General features: G+C 53.5%; 1 protein-coding gene across 1 annotated transcript; it reads left to right on the top strand.

Moving 5' to 3' along the window:
* The first annotated feature begins 595 nt into the window (after positions 1-595).
* On the top strand, positions 596-4,954 carry KLK1 (kallikrein 1). Its single transcript, XM_026488287.4, has 5 exons — positions 596-665; positions 2,390-2,549; positions 3,794-4,080; positions 4,229-4,365; positions 4,761-4,954. The coding sequence occupies exons 1-5, from the start codon at positions 620-622 to the stop codon at positions 4,914-4,916; spliced, it is 786 nt and encodes a 261-aa protein (XP_026344072.2). The 5' UTR covers positions 596-619; the 3' UTR covers positions 4,917-4,954.
* Positions 4,955-22,378: the final 17,424 nt, after the last annotated feature.

The following is a 22,378-nucleotide window of genomic DNA, read 5'->3' on the forward strand; positions in this document are numbered from 1 at the left end:
TACCTGCCACAATTTTATTCGGAGAGAAACAATAGATTGGGACCTAGGTCCTGAGTCCAGGAGTGCAAGAATCAGGGTGTTCTGAAAGCCAAAGCTTATGGTTCAGAGGCAGCGGAAGCTGCGAAACTGGCATTTCAGCTCCAAGTGGTGCAGGGAGAAGGGAATCAGAGCCCCCTGCTGGTGTCTGAGGGTACACTGCATCTTCGGGTGTGTGACTTTCCTTGGGGTTCCGGTATATGGGGCTTTGTATTGGAGGTCCGTGATTCCTCCGCTCTCCTCTTTCTTTTCCCACTCACCCCCCTCACCTCCCCTCACTAGCTCTGTCTCGAAGGGCAGGGGCCCAGGAGCTCCAGGCCCTGCCCCGTCTGGCCTCAGGCCTCAGGAATGCTTCCAGCACAATCAGGGCCCAGAGGACAACAGGTGCTTGCTCTCCCGCCCCTTCCACAGCTCTGGGGTGGGGGGAGGTGTCCAGCCCCCAGGCAGCAGGGGCAGGGCCTTGGCCAGCATCTGCGTGCCAGCAGAGCAGGGGCGGGGCTGGGGGGGTGCAATGAGGGTTTTAAAACACTCCTTGGGGAGGCTTCCAAGCTCCGAGCTCACCACCAGCCTGCCCGTGGTCACCATGTGGTTCCTGGTTCTGTGCCTTGCCCTGTCCCACGCGGGGACTGGTGAGACAGTGGGGAAGATGTGGGGTGGGGGAGTGGGCCCGACTCTCATGCTGTCCTCACCCCTATAACTTCTTCCTCTCCCAAAGTCCATCCCAGACCCAGGTCCCAGGCTCTCTCCCGGGCCCCTGAAGTCCTACCCCAGCCCCTCCTCATGGTCACAGTCATTCTTGCATTAGGTCCCTGCTCCCTCCCAGGAACCCCCAGAACTTTCTCCTCTTCCCCACTCAGACTCCTTCCTCTTACCAAAGGGGCAGAGCCTGGGCCATCTCTGTCTCTCTTTTGGGGGGACTCCAACTCTTCCAAGGAGTGCCCCCAATCCCAGCAGACCCTGGGACCCTGATCACCCTCACCCACCCCCCAGTTCCCTATGGCTCTGGCTCCTGAGTCCCCAAATCCTTCTACACCCTGGCGATTTTTCCCATCTGCTCTCAGCTCTCAACTAGGTCCTCCTGTCCCTGGCATCTGGTTCCCTTCAAATCTTCCCAGGTCCCCCAAATTCCATCAGACACCTATGCTTCTCCCCAAACAGACTTTCTGGCCCATGACTCCACGTGCGCCCCTCCATCCTGGTATGAGGATTCTACAAATGTCTCTTCCTTCCCCAGCTCCTTGTCCCTGAACCCTGATCCAGCACCCCCAACTTCTCCCTGAGGAAGAACACCCAGAGCCCCAACTACAGGCTGCTTTCCCTGTAGAATTTCCTTCCTCCCCATGCTCCAGCCCTCCCCAAGTGAATCCCTCCTGTATGGCTCTGGTTTTCTGGACTTCCCTCCAGGATCCCAAATACCTTCACAGCCCAGCTGTCCTGCCCTACCTCCCCCGGTACTCCAGCATATGATTCTAAAACCCCACAACAAGTGGGTCCTCCCTGCATTCCCCCAGCTGCATGGCCCCAATATGCCTCCATCTTCATTCCTGTCCGGCACCACCCCCGAGAGAACCCCAGGTCTTTCCAGTACCCTCAGACTATGAACCCCATCTCCACGAGGATCACCCGATTCCAGAAGAACGATCATCCGGCTCTGCCTCCCCCTGAGCCCGCTTCCCAGTCCTGACCCCAACCCCAGTTCCATGGCCTCACCTCTCTTACAAAGCCATTCCTGTTCAAGGACCCCAGACCCCCAGAGGACCCTCTCCCAGCCCCAATCAAGGGACTTCAAATCACACCGAGACTCCTCAGCCCACATGCAATTCTTGACCTCTCAGACCTACTTCCCCTGCATCTTTGCAGAACCCTGAAAGCCCAACCTAGGCCTTAACCGATTCTTCAGCCTGGGATCCCTGTAATCCCCCAAATCCTTCCTTCCCAGCTTTTGAGCCACTCCCTTGGGGCATACATCCTCTGTTTCTAGAATCTTTTTTCCCTCTCAGAACTCACCATTTTCTGTTCCCCAGGCCAAGACCCCAAATCACCCCCATATCACCCAATCCCCACACCACATGCTACTCCACACGCTGCCTTCTTGTCTCCTGCCTGATCCCCGTGGTTGGCTCTGTTCTCAGCATAGTCTCCCCACCCAGGACCCGCCACCAACCCACAATCCCAGGAATGGCTCCAGAATTCCAGAAACTTCCCACACTCCTTGCCCATCTCCCCAGACCCCCAGCCCTGCTCCTCTGCCCCCATGTCCCTCCAACCCCACAGCACAGCTCCCTCTCCAAGCCCAGTATCCCCGGTCCCACTGCCACCTCCCACCTGCCCTCACCCAGCACCTCTTCCGCAGGCGCCGTGCCCCCCATCCAGTCCCGGATCATAGGGGGCTGGGACTGTGAGGAGAATTCCCAGCCCTGGCAGGCAGCTCTGTACCATTATAGCAAGTTCCAGTGCGGGGGCGTCCTGGTGCACCCACAGTGGGTGCTCACAGCCGCCCACTGCTTAAACGAGTGAGTGGGGGCAGGGTGAGTGGGGAGGGGGTGTCTGTGCTCCCACGGGAATAAACAACTGGGCACGGACGCTGGGTTCACCTCAGGGGAGGTTGGGGGGCTCAGGGAAACAAAGATGGCACTGGTCTGGGTCCCATGGAAGGTGGCAGGGACAACCCCAGGAAGCCCTCCCACGGCAGCCTGTCTCTCTGTCTCTCCCTGTGACTGTCTTCCTGTGTCTCCCTGTCCTGTGTCTCCGTGTCTCTCAGTAACTGGCTCTGGCATGTGTCTGTCTGTCTGAGTATGATTTATCCCTGTCTCCCTCTCTGTTTGGTCTCGGTGTCTCTGTGTGTCCCCGTGTCTGTCCACTTCTGGGTCCCTCCGCTGCACCCCTGTACCTGTATGTCTCACCCTCTATCTCGCTGCCCCATCTCTCTCTCTGGGTCTCTGCCTCACTCCCTCTCCCCCATCGCTGCTGAGCACCACCAGGATGGGACTGAGGGGGACCCCCAGAGACAAGGAAGGGATTATCCTGACATGTGTGTGTGAGAGGGGCGCTTCTCATGTGCCCAGCCCCTCCCTCCAGGACAATGATACACTCCAGGGGACACAGGGAAGGACTGGTTTCAGCTGGAGCCTGCTGGGGGCCCTGGAGTAGGAGAAGGAGAAAGAGAAGGAGGAGGAAGGGGGAGAAAGCCTGGGGAGGGAGGTGGAGCAGACCTTGGGCTGGGAGCCAGGCCACCCGCTGCTGGGGAGCCAGCCCCACAGCCCCTGCTGCAGCTGAGTCTGTCCCAGGCCCCCTCCCTGCCCCTCCTGTCCTCCCTCCCTGTCCTCCCTCCCTGTTCTCTCTCAGGCTGCCCCCCACCCTCTCAGCCTGTATTCCTCCCTCTCTCCCTTTGCTTCCTGTCCCAGTCTCACTGAGCCGCTGCTCCTTCTCCTCCCTGTGTCTTCCTTCACTCCTGCTCCTTCCCTCCCAGGGCCTCCTTCTTCTGTCTCTGTCTTTCACTGTCCTCTCTCTGCCTCTCATCCCCTCTCTCCCTTTGTGCTCTTTTTCACTCCCCTGTCTTTGTCTCTGGCTTTGACCTTGTCACATCGCTCTGTCTCTCACTCACTGCCTTTTCTTCATAGCTCTTTATCTTCCCAACTCTCTCTCCGAGGTTACTCCTTGTTTCTCTCTGTCTTCGGGACCCTCCCCCAGGCTCCCTGGCCCCATCTCCCTTTCCCCCTCCTCTCTCCTCATTCCCTGGGGCCCCCTCTTTCCCCAGCAATTACCAGCTCTGGCTGGGTCGCCACAACCTGTTCGAGCACGAAGACACAGCCCAGTTTGCCCAGGTCAGTGACAGCTTCCCACACCCCGAGTTCAACCTGAGTCTCTTGAAGAACCACACCCGCCTCCCCGGAGAGGACTACAGCCACGACCTCATGCTGCTGCGCCTGGCAGAGCCCGCCCAGATTACAGATGCTGTGAGGGTCCTGGACCTGCCCACCCAGGAACCCCAACTAGGGAGCACCTGCTATGCCTCTGGCTGGGGCAGCGTTGAACCGGATAAGTGTACGCCAGGGCCAGACCCCGCAGCCTGGAGCCCAGACACTCGGGTGTGGGGAGGAGGGGGCTGGGGACTGGACTCAGGGTCTGAGGGAGGAGGGGCCGAGGAGCCGCCTGGGGTCTGGTCACAGCCCGTTTTCTCTCTGGTCTGTAGTCGTCTATCCAGACGACCTCCAATGTGTGGACGTCGAACTCCTGTCCAATGACGTATGTGCCAAGGGCCACTCCCAGAAGGTGACAGAGTTCATGCTGTGCGCTGGACAGCTGGAGGGCGGCAAGGACACCTGTGCGGTGAGCCGGCCTGCCCCATCCCCCCACCCCCAGGCCTCGAGGTGCTGGGGGAGGGGACTTAGGTTCTGGACTGCTGTTGAGAGCTAACCAGGCATCTGTCTCCACTGCTTCCCAGCTCCGGCTCCCCCAACCGAGCCTCAGCGCCCTCCCCCTGCTCCCTTTCCTTTCCCCACCCTCATCCTGGTCTCCCACAGATCTCTCTCTTCTACATCAGAGTCCACCTCTGTTGGAATCCACCAGCCAGAGGGCCATGGACTCCGGAAAGAACTGTGATTTTTCCCGGAGCTGGGGAGTCGAAGTCTGCTCTCTGTGAGCCCAGCTGTTAGAGCTGGTGCTCCGCCGGCAGAACTGGGGCCCTCGCTGACCTTTCTTTTCCTCTCCCCCTTGTGCTGCAGGGTGACTCGGGGGGTCCACTGATCTGCGATGGTGTGCTTCAAGGAATCACATCCTGGGGCCACATCCCATGTGGCAGCCCCAATATGCCCGCAGTCTACACCAAAGTGATCTCGCACCTGGAGTGGATCAAGGAGACCATGACAGCCAATTCCTGAATGCCCCCATCATGTTCCCTACCCCCAGTAAAATCAAATACGCATCAAATTCGCATCACGTTTGGTGTCCGCTGGCCTTCCAGACGCAGGGAACCTGGAAGCTGGGGATCCACCCGGCCCGTCTACAGCCTCTCCAGCCCTCCCAGGCTCGCGGCAGGAGGCGTGCACGAATGAGCTAGGGGAAAGGAAGGAGCAGAGACAGGTGTAGACAAACCTGCGGAGAGGCTCAGACCCCAAAGGGCAAGCAAGGCAGGGACTCGATACCGCTCACACACGTGGGACCCGACTCTGCCCTGGGTGAGAGGACGCAATGGAGGGTCGTACTTAAAGGTTGTGAGGCGCCCACGTTTTATTGTGTGGGAAAAGTCATTTGGGGGGGGCAGGTAGGAGATGTTATCCCAAGCCACGCCTTTCTGGGGGAGAGGGTGGTTCCCCAGGAGGGCGTAGCTACATCAAATGCGGGGCAGTGCGGCGCTCCGGCGGGGGCGTGGCTGGATGTCAGGGGGCGGGACTCGCCCTCGGAATGGGTGGAGTTCCTGCGCTGGAGTGCAACTTCGGGGCGTGGCCTGAGACGGCTAGACACCCAGGGGCGGGCCCTAGCTAGGCTGGGGGTGGGGGGGCACACCAACCGGTTGCACAGCTGACAGCTTACGGACACCGAGGGGATGGTGTCGCACTGTAGGGGCGGGGGTAGGATGAGGATTCAGTGGGCGGGAACAGAGCCGCGAAGGGTAGACCGTAGCTCGAGGGGTGGGGCACGTTCTTCGGGAGTGGGGCCTCGCAGGGAGGTCTAATCACGTGGCCACGATGAAGGGGATCGGCCGGTATCTGACTGCGGTCACTGCCCTGAGAAGCTCGTGTGCGGCTGTTTCGAGAGGCTTGAGGGGTTGAGCGCACTGGGCAGGTCCACGGTGTGCTCCTGGTCCGCGTCGGACTGCTGTTGGGAGATGCGTCTCGGGGTGTTCTGCTGCAAGGCCCACCGACGGTTGCTCACCCGCCGCGCCTTAAGGGACGTCCCTTTGCGCCATATGCCCAGGTGGTTTAAGTAGCTCAGAGCTCCTGCCGGTCGGGGGCGGAGGTGGCTAGTGGGCCGTTGAACTCCGAGCCACGCCCTAGGCCCCGCCCCATCCCTCGAGGCCGACTCCCCTCGGGTCCGCCCCTATGCGGCCCCGGGCCCTGCCTCGTGTTCTCGCCTGGGCTCCGCCCCCTGCCCTACCGAGGCACCACCCCTTCCCCCCAGCCCCGCCCTCACCGGTCCACAACATCAAGGCGCCGGCCGCCCAGCACAGGTAGGTGGTCACCAGGTAGGATACCTGTGGCCTCGGCTGCAGCGTCTCGCAGTTGACCACAAAGAGTGTCAGACTGAGAACAATCAGGAACCCTGCAGTGGGGTGGGGCCAGAGATGGACACAAGGCTGGACCGGGACCCCAGGACCCCCCAGAAAGAGAAGAGACAGACAGCCTCTCCTCTCCCACTCTTCGTGACAAGCCACTGCGCGCACGTTACACACACACGTATACATACGCACACACTCCGTGACAGACACAAAGATACCCGGACAGAAGTGGAAAGAGAGAGGGGAAGCAGGAAGGAGAGAGAGATACCCCTATACTCACCCCGACTGCGAAAGATAAAGTAGAATTGAGATGCACACAGAAAGAGCGGGGCAGAGACCCCAAATGACATTCGAAGACAGACACCCAGCAGATAGCAGGACAGAACTTTTGAGATACACCTCCCCAAAGCCAAAAAGAGAGACATGGGGAGAGATACTGGGTGGTGGGAAAGGCACCCCCTCCCCCAAGCCGACAATTACCAATGCTGAAGCTGAGAGAACTGAAGACAAGGTCGATCTTAGTAAGGCGTCGGAAGACTGGCTGGAAGGAGAGGCACATGGTGGGGAGGAGGGTGAGACACAGGATCAGGGCCAGCATCATGAAGCCCATGCTCATATGGATGAGAACTAGGGGGAGAAGAGGAAATGTCCAGAGTCATCCCCAGATACTCTCCAAGGTCACCCTCCTACCTCATCCCACTGACATCCCCATGAGCAGACCAATGGACACTCCCAAAGTTTGGCAACAGACATCTTCAACTTCACCCCCACTTCCATCACCTAAGTCCCTTCCTAGAAACCCCAAAATGACTCTCTCACAAAGTCACCCCAGGCACCTGTAAAGTCAAAATCATCCCCAATTACACCCTCAAAGTTGTCCCAAATCACCCCCACCTACCCCAAAGTCAAGCCCAGAACCCTCATAATCAACTTCATCCATACTTCCAAGGTGACCCCACAGATGACCCCAAGTCACGCCCACTCACATCCTCAAAGTCACCCCATAGAATCATCTCAATCATTTCTAGAGTCATCCCCACAGACACCTCCAAAGTCATCCCATACTCCCAAAAGGCATCCCACAACAACTCGCATTAATACCCTCAGTATCACATCTAGACACCCCCATAGCACCCTCAAAAATCATCTGAGACACTTTAGTCACCCCTAGTCTCCAAAGTCACCCTACTGCTAAAGTCTCTCCCATTCACATTCCAAGGTCCCCTAACGATCCCATTCACATCCCAGAATCCCCCACAGACCTTCTCCAAATCACCCGCCTTGACCCCCAGAGTATACACAGATATGTATACACAAGAAAAACTTCCAAATACCCTAAAAACCACAGAGTCACACTCAGTTTAAGTTGCTATTTATCCAATATACATTTCAGAACAAGAATTTTGGCCCCTTCTGAGAATTACATCTCCTTTTAGCCCTTCCCTACTTTGCCTACTTTTGAACAGTGCAAAACTGCTTCAGCCAAATAAGCTAAGACTCCAACTGCTTTGTTTCTGGCACACTGCACGTTTCTTTTTTTTTTATTATTTTTTATTAAAAGATTTTATTTATTTATTCGACAGAGATAGAGACAGCCAGCGAGAGAGGGAACACAAGCAGGGGGAGTGGGAGAGGAAGAAGCAGGCTCATAGCAGAGGAGCCTGATGTGGGGCTCGATCCCATAACGCTGGGATCACGCCCTGAGCCAAAGGCAGACGCTTAACCGCTGTGCCACCCAGGCGCCCCACACTGCACATTTCTAACACATAACCAGAAACCTAACCAGAAAGTAAAAGCTTGGTCATATATACAGAACAGCGAGTCCTCTGGGGGTCAATCACAAAATCCTGGTTGAGGACTGCTCATGACATTCCTTGCCTTCTGGGGCCACAAAAATAGTCATATGACTCTGGCTGAGCCAATCACAGTGCCCCATACCACAGGCCATGGTGATTGGCCCAAAGATGGGTACATGACCAAAGCCAACCAATCAAGCTCTGCTCTGGGACTTTTTTTAAAGATCTTATTTATTTATTTGAAATAGAGAGAGAAAGGGCACAAGCAAGGGGAGGTTCAGGCAGAGGGAGAAGCAGGCTCCCCGCCAAGCAAGGAGCCTGATGCAGGATTCGATCCCAGGACCCTGGGATTATGACCTGAGCCAAAAGGAGACACTTAGCCAACTGAGCCACCCAGATGTCCCCTGGGACTTTTTCTTTTCTTTTTTTTTTTTTAAGATTTTATTTATTTGACAGAGAGAGCGGCAGTGAGAGAGGGAACACAAGCAGGGGGAGTGGGAGAGGAAGAAGCAGGCTCCCAGCAGAGCAGGGAGCCCGATGCAGGGCTCGATCCCAGGACCCTGGGATCACGCCCTGAGCCAAAGGCAGACGCTTAATGACTGAGCCACCCAGGCGCCCCCCCCCCCGGACTTTTTCTCACTGAAGCTCTCAAGAGCCCTCTTTCCTCTAGTCAAGAGGAGGAGTCTGGGGCTGCCTGAGCCTTGGACCCAGTCTCATGGGAACAGGAGATCTGATTGAGTAAAACTAAGGAAGGAAAGCAGACGAGAGGATGGGAGAAAGAGAGTTGAGATGACATTCACATCCCTGGCTCTTGTCATCCAAGAGACTGGAGCACCTTGTAGTTTGGTCGGAAGTAGACATTTGTGGCATAAGCCTCAAGGTCCATTCCCCACTCTCGGCCCCAGTTATAAGCTAATCAATGCATTGCATTGCTCTGGATGCTATATTTGATTTGGGGGTGCTCGTGTGACCCAGCCACACAAGACTTTTGCAGGAACCTTTTTGTGTTCTTTTACTTGCCAGACTGGAGGCCATATTGTTAGTATTTCTGCCACTTGTGTGTCTGTCTGCTCTCAGATCCATTTGCCACCCTTCCCTGTTCTGTATTGCAAGGACTACATTTCTGAGCCTCCTGTGCTCAGTGGCTTATCATTATGTTTGGCTAATGGGCAGCACCAGCAGAAGACTGGCTCTGGAAGGAGAGGACAAGCCAGTGTATTTATTTTCCTCTCCCCAAACCCCACCTCAGCTGATGTCTTTAGCAATAGATTCTGGTCATCTCTAAGCAAATCTCACCATGAGTCTATGCCTTCCAGATGGCTACAGCTTCCAGGCCCTGGTAAACCACCTCCCTTTCTTCTGTCCCTATATTTACCACCTCTGAGGCATCTAGAATGATTTATTTTCCTAACTAGATCCTGACTTACCACTATGTGGGGCCTTGAGGATGAAGCCAATTCAAGGAGCCAAGAAACAGACAGATAGTCATGTCTGCTGCTATCACTTGGACTCTTAAATTCAGCGATGCCCGAAAGCATTCCTACTCCCACCCTTTTTCATTTAGATGAGACCATAAATTCTTTCACTCAAGCTATTTCAAGTTAGAGTTTCTGTTACTTATGATCCCAAAGGCTCCTGACTAATTCAAATCCTTTCCATAAGTTGGCAAGGAGCACAGGATTCACTGCTGCCTGCATACCACACACTAAAATCTCGTACACACACGCACACACACACACATGCACACACACACACACAAAACTAGAATTGAATTGTCACCAAAAATCTAGAGGGAAAGGAACTCCCCAAAGCTGAGAAGCAATTGGTAAAGTCTCAGAGGCAAAGCTGGGGAAATCAGAACATAAAAATTCGAAGTTTCTACACCTTAAAAAAGCCCTCAAAAGCTATATGCCAACCATAAAGCATTGTACAATCTTAGCATTCAATCAATGATGATTTACTTTTTAAAAGAGAGCTGTAATACTGCCGTGTGTGTGTGTGTGTGTGTGTGTGTGTGTGTGTGTGTGTGTAAGATTTTATTTATTTATTTGACAGAGAGAGACAGCCAGCGAGAGAGGGAACACAAGCAGGGGGAGCGGGAGAGGAAGAAGCAGGCTCCCAGCGGAGGAGCCTAATGTGGGGCTCGATCCCGGGACTCCGGGATCACGCCCTGAGCCAAAGGCAGACGTTTAACGACTGAGCCACCCAGGCGCCCCTGCCTTGTGTGTTTTTTAAGTGACCAACATACACAGTATAGAGGCATACCTATACGTGTGGGTGTGGGTGTGTGTAGATGTCTGTATAAACACAGCTATTTTCTCATATGTGCAGAAAATAAGACTAGAAGAACACGCAGGAGCTTAAAAATGGCTTAGCAGCACTGGTTACCCCCAGGAAAGGGAATGAGTGGGATAGGGGACGGTAAGGTGAGGGAGACTCTTGCACTTGTTAAAATGTTGAACCGTATAAATACATTGCCTGTTCAAATAAAAGTAACTTAAATTTTAAAATAAAGAAAAATTTTAAAATCACACAAAGTTAACGTGTTAGAGCAAAAGGGGAATGAAATGAACGTTCAACACTCGTTTTTCCTTCCCAGGAAGGAAACCAGCGTCCCGTAGAGCTTTAAGACCTCAGCACGTGACCAGCTCCATGACTAAAGAGCCGCACTAGACCTGGAACCAGCAGCTGAAAGGAGGCATGGACTCTATTCTGGTAGGTGTGGCCATAGCTACGTCCGGGGTCCCAGGGCAGCAGAGAAAGAGGTTCCCCAGTGGAGTCCAGGCCTGGAGAGACTGGGGTGCACAGGGCATCCTGTGCCCCACCAGCCAGTCCTCCGGAGGCTCTCTGGGCATGGTCCTGAGCACTTGGCTCCTGGGGCCCGATCCTCTGGCCTTGCAGGGGTTCTGCCAACGCCCCAACATCCTGTAGAAATCTATTTTCTGCTTAAACTAGCTTTAATTGGTTTCTGTCACTTGTCATGAGAACCCTGACTTCTCTGGGGAGCATATATCAAAGTCTTACAAAGTCTCCTCAGTTCTCCTGAAGCATTGCTGTTCTGCTCTTGGGAATACCCCCAGGGCAATTATACTCCAATACGGCATCATAAATATGGGAGAAAGTTGTGAACTGTTGTTTTTCTTCACCCCGCATCCATTCCCATTCTTCTGGCAGCAGCAACTTGACTTTGTTCAGAGGAACTCTGCCCACTTTCTGTCCTTGTGCTTCTCATAGAAATGACCCCTCCACTGACTTGTAAGAAAAGAGTGTGATCCAGACCCAGCCAATCACAGCATGACATCTTCCTGACCACAGCAACTGGTGCAGGGAGGAGGGAGAAATCCCAGGGAAGTAAATCTGATCCCATCAGAGCTAATCCTGAGAGCTTTGCTTGAGGGCTGCGGAAGGCAACTTATTCTCTTTTCCCCATGGTTGTTCATAGAAAGGACAGAATCTGGGTGCTGCTGGTGGGCCCCACTGCCACGCAAAGCTTGCCTGAGGGCCCAACACAGAGGAAGCCTTGACAGGCAGGTGGCAAGAGACAGATTCCCTAATGACACCCTTTAAGTGCCTGGATCCAGCAGTACCTGAACCCGGAATAGATCTATGCCTCTGTACTCCTCCATAACTTGAAATCATGTTTGTCTTATTTACACCAGCTTGAGTTTGGGAGGTATGCAAGAAAGAGATATCCGAGATAAATAAATAAGATTAATACCACACAGTGTTCTGGAAATTTCATGAACTTATTTGAGATCTGAAATGAAGGTAGGTGCATTGGCTGAAGAAAAGAACCTTTAATAATAATAATAATAATAATAATAATAATAATAATAATAATAGCAGCAGCAGCTAACCCTGGGGTAGCGTGTAATATGTGCCAGGCACCGTTTTAATTCCTCTACATGTTTTAACTTGCTAACTCTTCAAACAATGCATGAGTAGGGACTTCTACCACTACCATTTTAGAAATGAGGAAACTGAGACAGAAAGGTCAAAGAAGGTGCCCAAGATCACCCAGTCAACAAGCAGTTGAGCCAGGATCCAAACCCAGGCACTCTGGCTCCAGGTTCTGGGCTGCCTCCTGTTGGCAGTGCTCAAAAGCACTGGAAACACACAGAGACCTACAAGGAAGCAAAACGCTTCTGAGACGACTGGAAATCATCTTTTTAAAAATCATCTTTAAAAAAAAAAACACGCTATTTTTAAAAATGAGGGTGAGGGCCGTCAGTTGAACATCTGACTCTTGGTTTCAGCTCAGGTCAGGATCTCCGGGTCCTGAGATCAAGCCCCTCAGCTCAGAGTCTGCTTGGGACTCTCTCTCTCTCTCCCTCTGCCCCTCCCCCCTGCACTCTCTGTCTCTCTCAAATCAATAAATAAGTCTTTTTTTAAAAAGTGAGGGAGAGAATGATGGCGTCTTCACCCCTCTAATCACTAGGCAGATTGATTTTTGGTCAATTGGAATGCTCTTCCCGGGCACTAGGACAGTCCTGTTTCCCTGTTTCTTCAAAAGCCATATATAACTCCAGCAGACTCCGTCACAAGGCCTTCAGAGAATCTCCAGAGACCCTCCCCAGAATTCCAAACATTTCCCCCAAGAACATCCAAAGAGATTCGCCCAGAGAGTCCCGCCCCTGATAACCTCCGGAGACACGCCTTCCTTCGAGTACCCCATAGCCTGTCCAGGCTCCTACTGACCGGGGACTTGGCCCAAGTTGGCACACTTGTGCTTCCTGCAGTCTGTCCAGATGCCCAGGAAGCCAGTATAAGAGCCCTGCAAGTAGGCCAGACGTCCGTCCACCACGCTGAGCACCATCAGGGTTGCGAGGACGCTGAAGATGAGACACCAGCCCCGCAGGATGAACTTGCGGTCCTCGACCCAGGAAGAGACCACGTCGGCTGGTAAAGAAGAGAGTTCTGGGGGCCAGGATCCACCTGCAACCCACTGCCGCATGCGAGTCTCCGTTTCCGACCACAGCCACATCTCCATCCCCACCCAGACTTTGTCTTTTACCCCATTCTTTTTTTTTTAAATAAAGATTTTATTTATTTGACAGAGCCAGAGACAGCCAGCGAGAGAGGGAACACAAGCAGGGGGAGTGGGAGAGGAAGAAGCAGGCTCCCAGCGGACGAGCCTGATGTGGGGCTCGATCCCAGAACGCCTGGATCACTCCCTGAGCCGAAGGCGGACGCTTCACGACTGCGCCACGGAGGCGCCCCCTTTTACCCCATTCTCAATCCCCTTCCTCCCACAGCCATCTCCCCACCCCCACCCAATCCCCAGTGCCCACCTCAGCCCCATCTCTGATTCCAAACGCATCCTCATTCTCGTCTCTAACCCTAATGCCCAACTCGGCCCCCATCCACAACCCCACTCGAAGCCCGACCCTACTTGTTTTGTCTCCAACCCCATCCTCCAGTTCCTGTTCCCCAAACCCCATGCTCCATCTCTCCTCTCAACCTCACCCGCTTACCTAGACCCGTCATAAATCCCAATGCAGGACACACACAGCTACAACACAGGTCCCAAAGCGTGTTCACGAGGCCGAGACCCACAGTGTCGCCTATACCTATACTCGCCAAGCCCCTGTGACCCTGCTGACCTTCCCAACCGGCAGGGACTCCCGTCCCCCCTCCCTTGCTCACTTACCTCCAGCCACACAGACTTCACAGGGTCCCTCTCTCACTGAGAGCTTTCCTACCTGGGCATTTCCACACACAGTTCAGGCTGCTCCCTCTGCCTGGAGCATTCTTCTCGCACCCGTGCCCAGAACGCCCTAACCGCCCTCCCAGGCCATTCCTCCCACATCTCCTTTCCGAGCCGCCCAGCCCAGCCCACCCTCAATTCTTGGGCAAGGTCACCACCAAATGCTCCCACAGTGCAACATGCAACTTTTCTTCACTGGTATCCCCCGGACTTGTGCTGCCCCTTATTTCACTACTTTCTTCCCTATCGGTCTATCGGTCTTCCCCCACAGACCTCCTCGAGGGTAGGCAACGCATCTCTTCGGTTTCCCACTGCACCCTCATCGGCTGGTATCGAGCTTTTGCTATTTGTTCAATGAAAAAGGTAATGATTGCATGCAAGAATAAATGAACTGGCGGGGGCTTCCATGGTATCTAGGTAGAGTAATTGCTTCCCGTCCTTCCGTGACACCTCTCGATGTGGATTTCGGGGACAGTTGGGTATATGGGTCTCGGACTTGGGAAAGAGCTTGGCGGATGGAGAAAGTAACTTGGAGAGTCAAAAATCAACCTCTGCCACGTGTAAAAAATTCGACAGCTGTTGATTACAATGGGTTCTGGGTGCTTTTACATGTTATTAACCCACTTCATCCTTCAGACAACCCTCTACAGTCTCCTTATCTCCTTGGACAAATGAGGACGCTAAGACACAGAGGAGTCGGCTATTCCTGTAATTAAAGACATGAAAGTTTGTGCATTTTTCTTTTTTCTTTCTTTTTTGTCCCCAAACGGCTACCATAAAAGCCAAAAGGAAGGATGGGGGAAACGGAAGTTTAAATATCTCCCCTCCTGGGGCACCTGGGTGGCTCAGCCGTTAAGCGTCTGCCTTGGCTCAGGGCGTGATCCTGGGGTCCTAGGATCGAGCCCCGCATCGGGCTCCTCCGCTGGGAGCCTGCTTCTTCCTCTCCCACTCCCCCTGCTTGTGTTCCCTCTCTCGCTGCCTGTCTCTCTCTGTCAAATGAATAAATAAAATCTTAAAAAAAAAAAAAAAAGAAAGAAAGAAATATCTCCCCTCCTGACTGGTAAGGTTGCATATACACGGAATATCTGCATTCCCACTGACCTCTTTTGAGTTCTTCTCAAGCTGTGGCTGTTCTGTCTCCCCTCCCAAGCCCGGACTGCAGGTCTCTGAGGGCAGGGAATGGGTCCAACCTTCTCTTGGTCCCCGAGGCCTCAGAAAAAGGTGAAGAAAGACAGAGACAGAGGAGAAAGAGAGCAAGGAGAGACACTGACCTTAAAAAGGGACTACGAGGAGGAAATTGATTCAGGGAAGGCCCTGGGAATGGGGTGGGGGGTTAGGGGCAGATAGGAGGAGGGACTTACAAATTCAGATCTCAAGCCCTCCAGAAACTGTAAGAACTGACCTCAGAGACGCCGGTACCCCAGCGCTGGCGTAGCCCTGCTCAGCCCTGACCCTACTCTGGCCCCTCTCTGATTCTGCTCTGTCTGGTCACTCCCTCCCCACTGCCACCCCACCCCTGCCCAGTCCTGACATCTCTCAGACCCAGCCATGACCTCTTCTTGATCCGATCCTGACCCTGCCCATACCCGACATGGAACCCACCCTGACCCAGCCCCAGCCCCCATGTCACTCACACAGGGCAGAGTATGAATCCATGGCCAACGTCCTAACCTCCTGGAACCTCTCCAACTGTCATGGAACCTCTCCCTGCCCCCAGCTGCAGGCCAGACTGAAGCCCTGAGGCCAGCCCCTGGACAGCAGGAGAGACCAGAGAACACAGCAGAAGGGTCAGAGAGATCTAAACCACAAAGGACAGAGCCTGAACCTGGGAAAGAGACCAAGAGACTCCTAGGGGGCCATGAAGGTGCCTGGAAGGAGGGGCTAAAGCAGTTGGCAGGCTGTTTAGTTCATTTGGGGACTGACCTTGCCCTGCATTTCCACATGTTCCAGAAGCCCCAACCTCACCACAAGAGCACCCAGCCAGATGTCCTTCCAGCGGCTCCCAGTAATCCCCGAAAGGAGACCCAAGGCTCTCTGCCCGTTCTCCACAATCGCCGGGTGAGCATCCAAGAACCCCTACTAGCCAATAGTCGCTGGGCCGGTATCCAAAACACACCATCCATTATCAGCAGTCGCCGTGTCAGCACGGAGGACACGGCAGCCACTATTAGCGGTCCCCGGGTCAGTATCCAAGACGCACCGTCAGTTACCTTCAGTCGCCGTTTCAACACCCGAGACGTTCCACCCATTTTCGAAATTCGCTACTTCAGCGTTCAAGATTCTCCATTAACCACTCGCAACTCCCTGAGCAACAGAGAGTCAGTTACGTACAGCAGCAGTCAAGCCAGTAGCAAAAACCTCCGGCCAACGACCTGGAGGCCCCGCTCAAGTATTCAAGGCCTCACATCGCCGATCCGGGCCAAAGTTGATGTCCCCCCTTCAATTACTCACAGCCCCACGGTCAGTATCAAAAGCAACGATTCAATCATCCGGACCTCCCAGGAGAGTTTCAGAGACTCCGCGGACAGCGCCCAAATCAACCAAAGTACCCTAGACGACGATATCCAGAGCATACAGTCAAGCAGATCCACTGTGATCGATTCTGGCGGGTGAGAGGCAGGGGTCCAGGCAGTGGGCCGGGTTCTAGGCTAGAATTCGGGGGGCGGGGGCAGTACTCAAAGGTCAGGGACCAGAACTAAAACCAGTATACTGGAGGCTGGAGGTTGGACCCAGGTGTGGCAGGAAGCTGAATCTGAAGGTTGGCTCTGGGCAGGGGGGGGAGACTTGGCATAAAGGCTGGACCTGCGATTGATTCACCCTAGGAAGGGAATGTGGGGGTGGCAGGGTCTGGAAGCTAGATCTGGAGGCAAGGGAGCCTAGAGGCTGAACATGGGTGAGCAGGTTGTAGAGGCGGGACCTGGGGGATACAGGGCAGGGAGGATAGACACAGAGAAAAGAAAGTCTGAAGTCTCGACGGGATGGGACGGGGTCTGGCAGCTGGACCTGGGGTGGCTGGGCTGGGTGGCTGGATCAGATTTGACCCCGGGGGTGGGCACTCTGCCACAGGTTTCATAACAGGGGCAGACTCAGCCATTCACAGCTGCCCATGGGCTGGCGGCTGCTGCACCGAGCCAAGAAGATCAGCCGCCAGGTGAGCCTGGCACTGAGCCTGCTCAGCATGGCGATCATCGGTCTCATCTCTCTGGGCCAGCCCTGGGTCCACTTCCAGGTGCCACTCAGACCTCCTGGGCACCCTGATGGCTCCTTGACCATGCCCATCAACACCATCCTCTTTGTGCGGTGCCCTGACATCTCCTGCCTACATGAGTACGACCAGAATGCTTGTAAGGCCTGCTTACCATTCCTGGGACTCGACTCTCCTCTTTGTCCCAGGGACCCTTCTCTGCCTTCCCTGGGATGGTCCTCACTGCCCTGGGTTAGTCTTCCCTTCTCTTGATAGTTCTCACTGCCCCCCGGAGAGTGGTCCCTTCCCCCAGATGGTCCTCACTGCCTCACGACCGTCCTCATTGCCTCGGTTCATCTCGCCTCCATGGCGCCCTACCTCACAGTCCTCATAACCCTAGGATCTTACACAGTATCCTGAGGCTTTTTCATCCCCGGGAATCTGCCCTCATCACACAGAGCTGGTTCCTCAACGCTCACCCCACCTCTCCCTGCCCAAAAACCTTTCTCATTGACCCAAAGGTGTGTCCTCAATGCTAAAGGCATCTGCCTTCATATCCCTTCTCTAGAGCCCGATTTCAATTTTCTTCAAATGAGGCTGAAGAATCTTTTTTCTTTTTTTAGATTTTATTTATTTATTTGACAGAGATAGAGACAGCCAGCGAGAGAGGGAACACAAGCAGGGGGAGTGGGAGAGGAAGAAGCAGGCTCATAGCGGAGGAGCCTGATGCGGGGCTCGATCCTATAACGCCCGGATCACGCCCTGAGCCGAAGGCAGACGCTTAACCGCTGTGCCACCCAGGCGCCCCGAGGCTGAAGAATCTGCAAGGGAGAGGGTTCTTGAATAATCCCAACCTCAGCGGAGACCGGCTCCCTCATGCTCAGGGCCCGAGTGCCTCTCAAGTGTTCCTGGTTTCTTCCTTCCCCAGATTTGTTGGACTTGGCCTGGGCCTTTCTCCTCCTCGCCAGCATCGCCAGCTTCTGCCTCTGCATTTTACTTACAAACATCATCTTCTCCGCCAGCTCCAACTCGCCCATGCTGGACTTCTCCAGTGTCGTCATCAGCGCCCTGGCAGGCACGGCACTGAGATTTTGCCCCCAGGAATCAAGGCGAGAAGTACCTTGCCTGGTGTCCATCACGCTAGCCAGTCCCCTCCCCCACCACATTCCAATCTTACACCTATCCTCACTTTCATCACCAATCCCAATCCTATGTCCCTCCAAGTCTCCAAACCGTCCCCATAAAAAATATGAGCTTCCAACACAAGCCCATCTCTAGCCCCGATACCAGCCTCCGTTTTGCCTCCCATCTCTAGCACCAGCAAATCTCAAACTCACCCGTCTCCCCTTTGGGGATGTCCATCCCCATCCCAAACTGCATTCCAATTCTATCTACATTTCAATCTCCAAACCATCCCCATTACTATCCCCAACCCCTTTCCAAATCTCAACACCCAGCTCAACCCCGTACGTAACAATTCTCAACATTCGTTCCAAACTCAACCCAACCCCATCACCTGTGAACCTCACTTTCAAACTCAACCACAACCCATCCCCAACCCCATCCTCCCTCCTTATCACTCAAACTTCAACCTCTATCCAATACCCATTTCCAGTTCCAACCCCATCCCAAATCCTGTCTCCCCACCACCACCTGCTCTGCGTTCAAGCTACTTTTTTTTTTTAAAGATTTTATATATTTATTTGACAGAGATAGAGACAGCCAGTGAGAGAGGGAACATAAGCAGGGGGAGTGGGAGAGGAAGAAGCAGGCTCCCAGCGGAGGAGCCTGATGTGGGGCTCGATCCCATAACGCCGGGATCACGCCCTGAGCCAAAGGCAGACGCTTAACCGCTGTACCACCCAGGCGCCCCGCGTTCAAACTACTTAATCTTTCTGAGCCACAGTTTCCCCATCTGTAGGATGGGGATAAAATTTCCTTCCACGTGGAGGTGTGGTGAGGATTGAATTAGAACATGTTGGTACTTCATGGTACCTATTTAACTTTGCCCAAGTCCTTACCATGAGAATCCTCCCACCTGACCCAAATAACTCAAAATTGATACTCCGATTAGAACAGTCTAGTTTAAAAGAAAAAAGGAGGTGGAGGAGGAGGAGAAGGGTCTAGTTTCCATTTGCATGACAAATACACTTTTTAGGAAAGGAGGTGGGGCAGCACTTTAATTTGGAAATGAAGGCTATCAAGTGCCTGGCATTTGTAGTAATTGACCACAACTTTTATTGTATTAGGAAAACACTCTCGGAGAAGGTTAGTAAAGCCAAGAATAGGCAACACTCAACTTCCTTGTGTGCGAAGAGTGTTATCCGATGTGCCGGTACAAAGGGTAGAAAACACCTCTGTTTTATGTCATCTGATATAAGACTTTTTTTTTTTCTACAAAAAAAAAAAATTGCCCATTCCTTTTAGTTAAATGGAAAACACTTCCTATGTTATTTTTTAATAACATAAAGAAAAAAAATTACCCAGGACTCTACTACCCAGAATTTTAAAAGTTGAAATATTCAGAATGAGTGGGCTTCTTGTCCCCTTCTTCAGAAGCCCAACATCGAAGACCTGATACAATGATAATAATCGAGCTCAATTCTGGGCTCCCTGTGTGTCAGGAAATGGGCCAATCTCAACAACTCCTCATGACAGCCCAAGGAGATGAGTCCTGTGATTACCACCACTGTATAGAGGAGGGAAATGAGGCTCAGAGGGATGGCGTGGTTGCCCTAAGGTGGGAGGGAGAGGCAGGACAAGAGCTCTGGTCCGCTGGCCCCAAAGCCTATGGTTTAAGATGCCACCACGGGCTGGTTCAAGACTAAGACTTGCACTTCCGGTGTGCTCTACTGTGACTTTGTCAGGAGCCCGTTTTCCCGCCGGTGCATAGAGGTACAGGGAGGCGACAGAAAGTGGGAGAACAGGGGCGCCTGGGTGGCACAGTCGTCGAGCGTCTGCCTTCGGCTCAGGGCGTGATCCTGGCGTTCCAGGATCGAGCCCCACATCGGGCTCCTCCGCTGGGAGCCTGCTTCTTCCTCTCCCACTCCCCCTGCTTGTGTTCCCTCTCTCGCTGGCTGTCTCTGTCTAATAAATAAATAAATAAATCTTTAAAAAAAAAAAAAAAGAAAGTGGGAGAACACTGAGCAAGAGCTAGGCAGCCACACGACTATGGGTAGGGGTCTGCACACACCCGATGCCCGGCTTCCTCACACCCGTACTCATGCAGGGACCAGCATCATCCTGGGTGTCCTGTTCTACCTGATGCAGGCCCGTGAGTACTTGCAGGAAGGCATGACCTACCAGCTGGGGTGCAGCTTCTATCTGGCATGGATCGGCGTCTTTCTCTTCCTGATGACTGGTCTGGGCTCCGGTGGGGTTGGGTTTGGGCATGGGTTGTCAGGGAGACAGACAGGGACTGAGTGGGATAGAGTTTGGGATGGGGATGGGTTGTGGACAGGGCCAGATAAGATGGGATTGAGGTGGGAGACAGGACTGGGGAGATGAGCGTGGGGAGGGGTGGGCATAGGGATGGACGTGGGGATGGGACTGGGTGTGGGTCTGGAAATGGATTGGCGACAGGGTAGGGGTGTGATTGGGCTTGCAGAGGGAATCGGGATCAGGGGTGGGCTGTGAACTGTGCTTCTCACCCCCTCTGCTCTCTTCCTTCTCCAGGTTTCTTTTCCTATCTGAACTACATGAATTTCTGGTCCATCCTGGCACTCCAGGCCATCTGGACTTAGGATACAGGAATGACTCCACCTCTCCAGGCCTGTTCCCACGGCTCCCTGCCAAGTACCTGACAACCCTGCTCTCTAGTCTGCCACCCCTGCTGAGAGTCTTGCCCTTTTCAGTCCCCTCTGAATCCCCCCCACTCAGATTAATAATTAGTATATTTAAATAATCTGTATTTTTTGCCCAGAATATTCTCTTAGCTCAGTACATGGTAAGCATTCTATGCAAATGCCATCTCTCCGCGAGCCCATCCCTTGGGCCCTCCGGGGTAGAGGCATAGGTAAGGGAAGGAACTCAGGAGAAAGAGATGCAAGGCGCAAGGTCAACAAAGAGACTGAGCCAATGGTTCCTGGTGCCAATCAATAATTGTTGAATAGCTGAGTCTCTCCAGGCCCTCAAGGCCTTATCTTTTACTTTCATGACCCCCAATAATCAGCCCCGTCTGAGGCACATTCTCCCTGCACCCACACTTCACCTCCTGCCTTTACCAGCAGCCTCTGTCACCACCTCCTCTTCTCCCCTAACCACCCCCTGACACAGGGCTGTTCTTTTTAAAAATTATCTATTTATCTATCTACCTATCTTTGAGGCTGTCCCATGTAGCATATTTTTTTTAAGATTTTATTTATTTATTTATTCGACAGAGATAGAGACAGCCAGCAAGAGAGGGAACACAAGCAAGGGGAGTGGGAGAGGAAGAAGCAGGCTCATAGAGGAGGAGCCTGATGTGGGGCTCGATCCCATAACGCCGGACCACGCCCTGAGCCAAAGGCAGATGCTTAACCGCTGTGCCACCCAGGCGCCCCCTCCCATGTAGCATATTTTTGCTATCCAAGTCATTTGCTGAGCAGGGCAGGGTTGAAACTCAAGTACAAATTTTATCTCATTGCCTGGGTCCCCCTACAGGGTCTCGACGTGGGGGTCCCCTCTACCTCCCTCTCACACAGTGGCTAAGCTGGAAGGGTTGAGTCTAGGCTCTGCCACTTACTAGCTCTGTGACCCGCGTCCAGGTGTTGAACCCTGCGGGTCTGTTTTCTCATCTGTAAAATGGGGGTAATGACAGTAGTTCAACCTAGATGGAGTTTAACGTAACACCTAGTCCATAGTTTGTGCTCTTTAAGGGTTGCTAAAATAATCCTGCCGCTTCTCTCCCACAAAGGGCTCTCAGATTTCTTCATCTTTAGTGAAAACTGAGCTGCAGGTATGTGGCCGACACTGGATGGACAGCAGCGATCAAACTGGACACAAATCCTTGTTTTTATGGCTTGACATTTTGGCGGAGAGGCAAAAATACATGCCCACAAACAAAGAGATATGTTAGGGATAAGTACTATGAGGAAAAATAAAGGAGAGGAAGAGAGATGGGTCTGGGAAGGGGTGGGGGCTCCCTGCCAAGGTGACATGTGAGCAGACACATGACTGAAGAGAGGGGAGCCATGGGGATAGATTGGGGGAAAGGATTCTTGGCAGAAGGAACAGCAAGTGCAAAGGTCCTGAGGTACAAATGTCCTTCCTTGGCCGGTTCCAAGAAGACTAGGGAAGCCAACGCGCTACTGCAGGGTGAGCAAGGGAGGGGGGGCAGGGGCAGAGGGGGAACAGGGGTCAGGTCACTCTGGGCTTTGTGGGCCACAGTGAGGGCTTTGCTTTACTCTCAGTGAGGCAAAAGCTAGTGAAGACAATGCCTCATTTTCTTTTCTTTTCTT

Source organism: Ursus arctos, unplaced genomic scaffold (genome assembly GCF_023065955.2).
Source record: "Ursus arctos isolate Adak ecotype North America unplaced genomic scaffold, UrsArc2.0 scaffold_19, whole genome shotgun sequence".
In the NCBI taxonomy this organism is placed as follows: Eukaryota; Metazoa; Chordata; class Mammalia; order Carnivora; family Ursidae; genus Ursus; species Ursus arctos.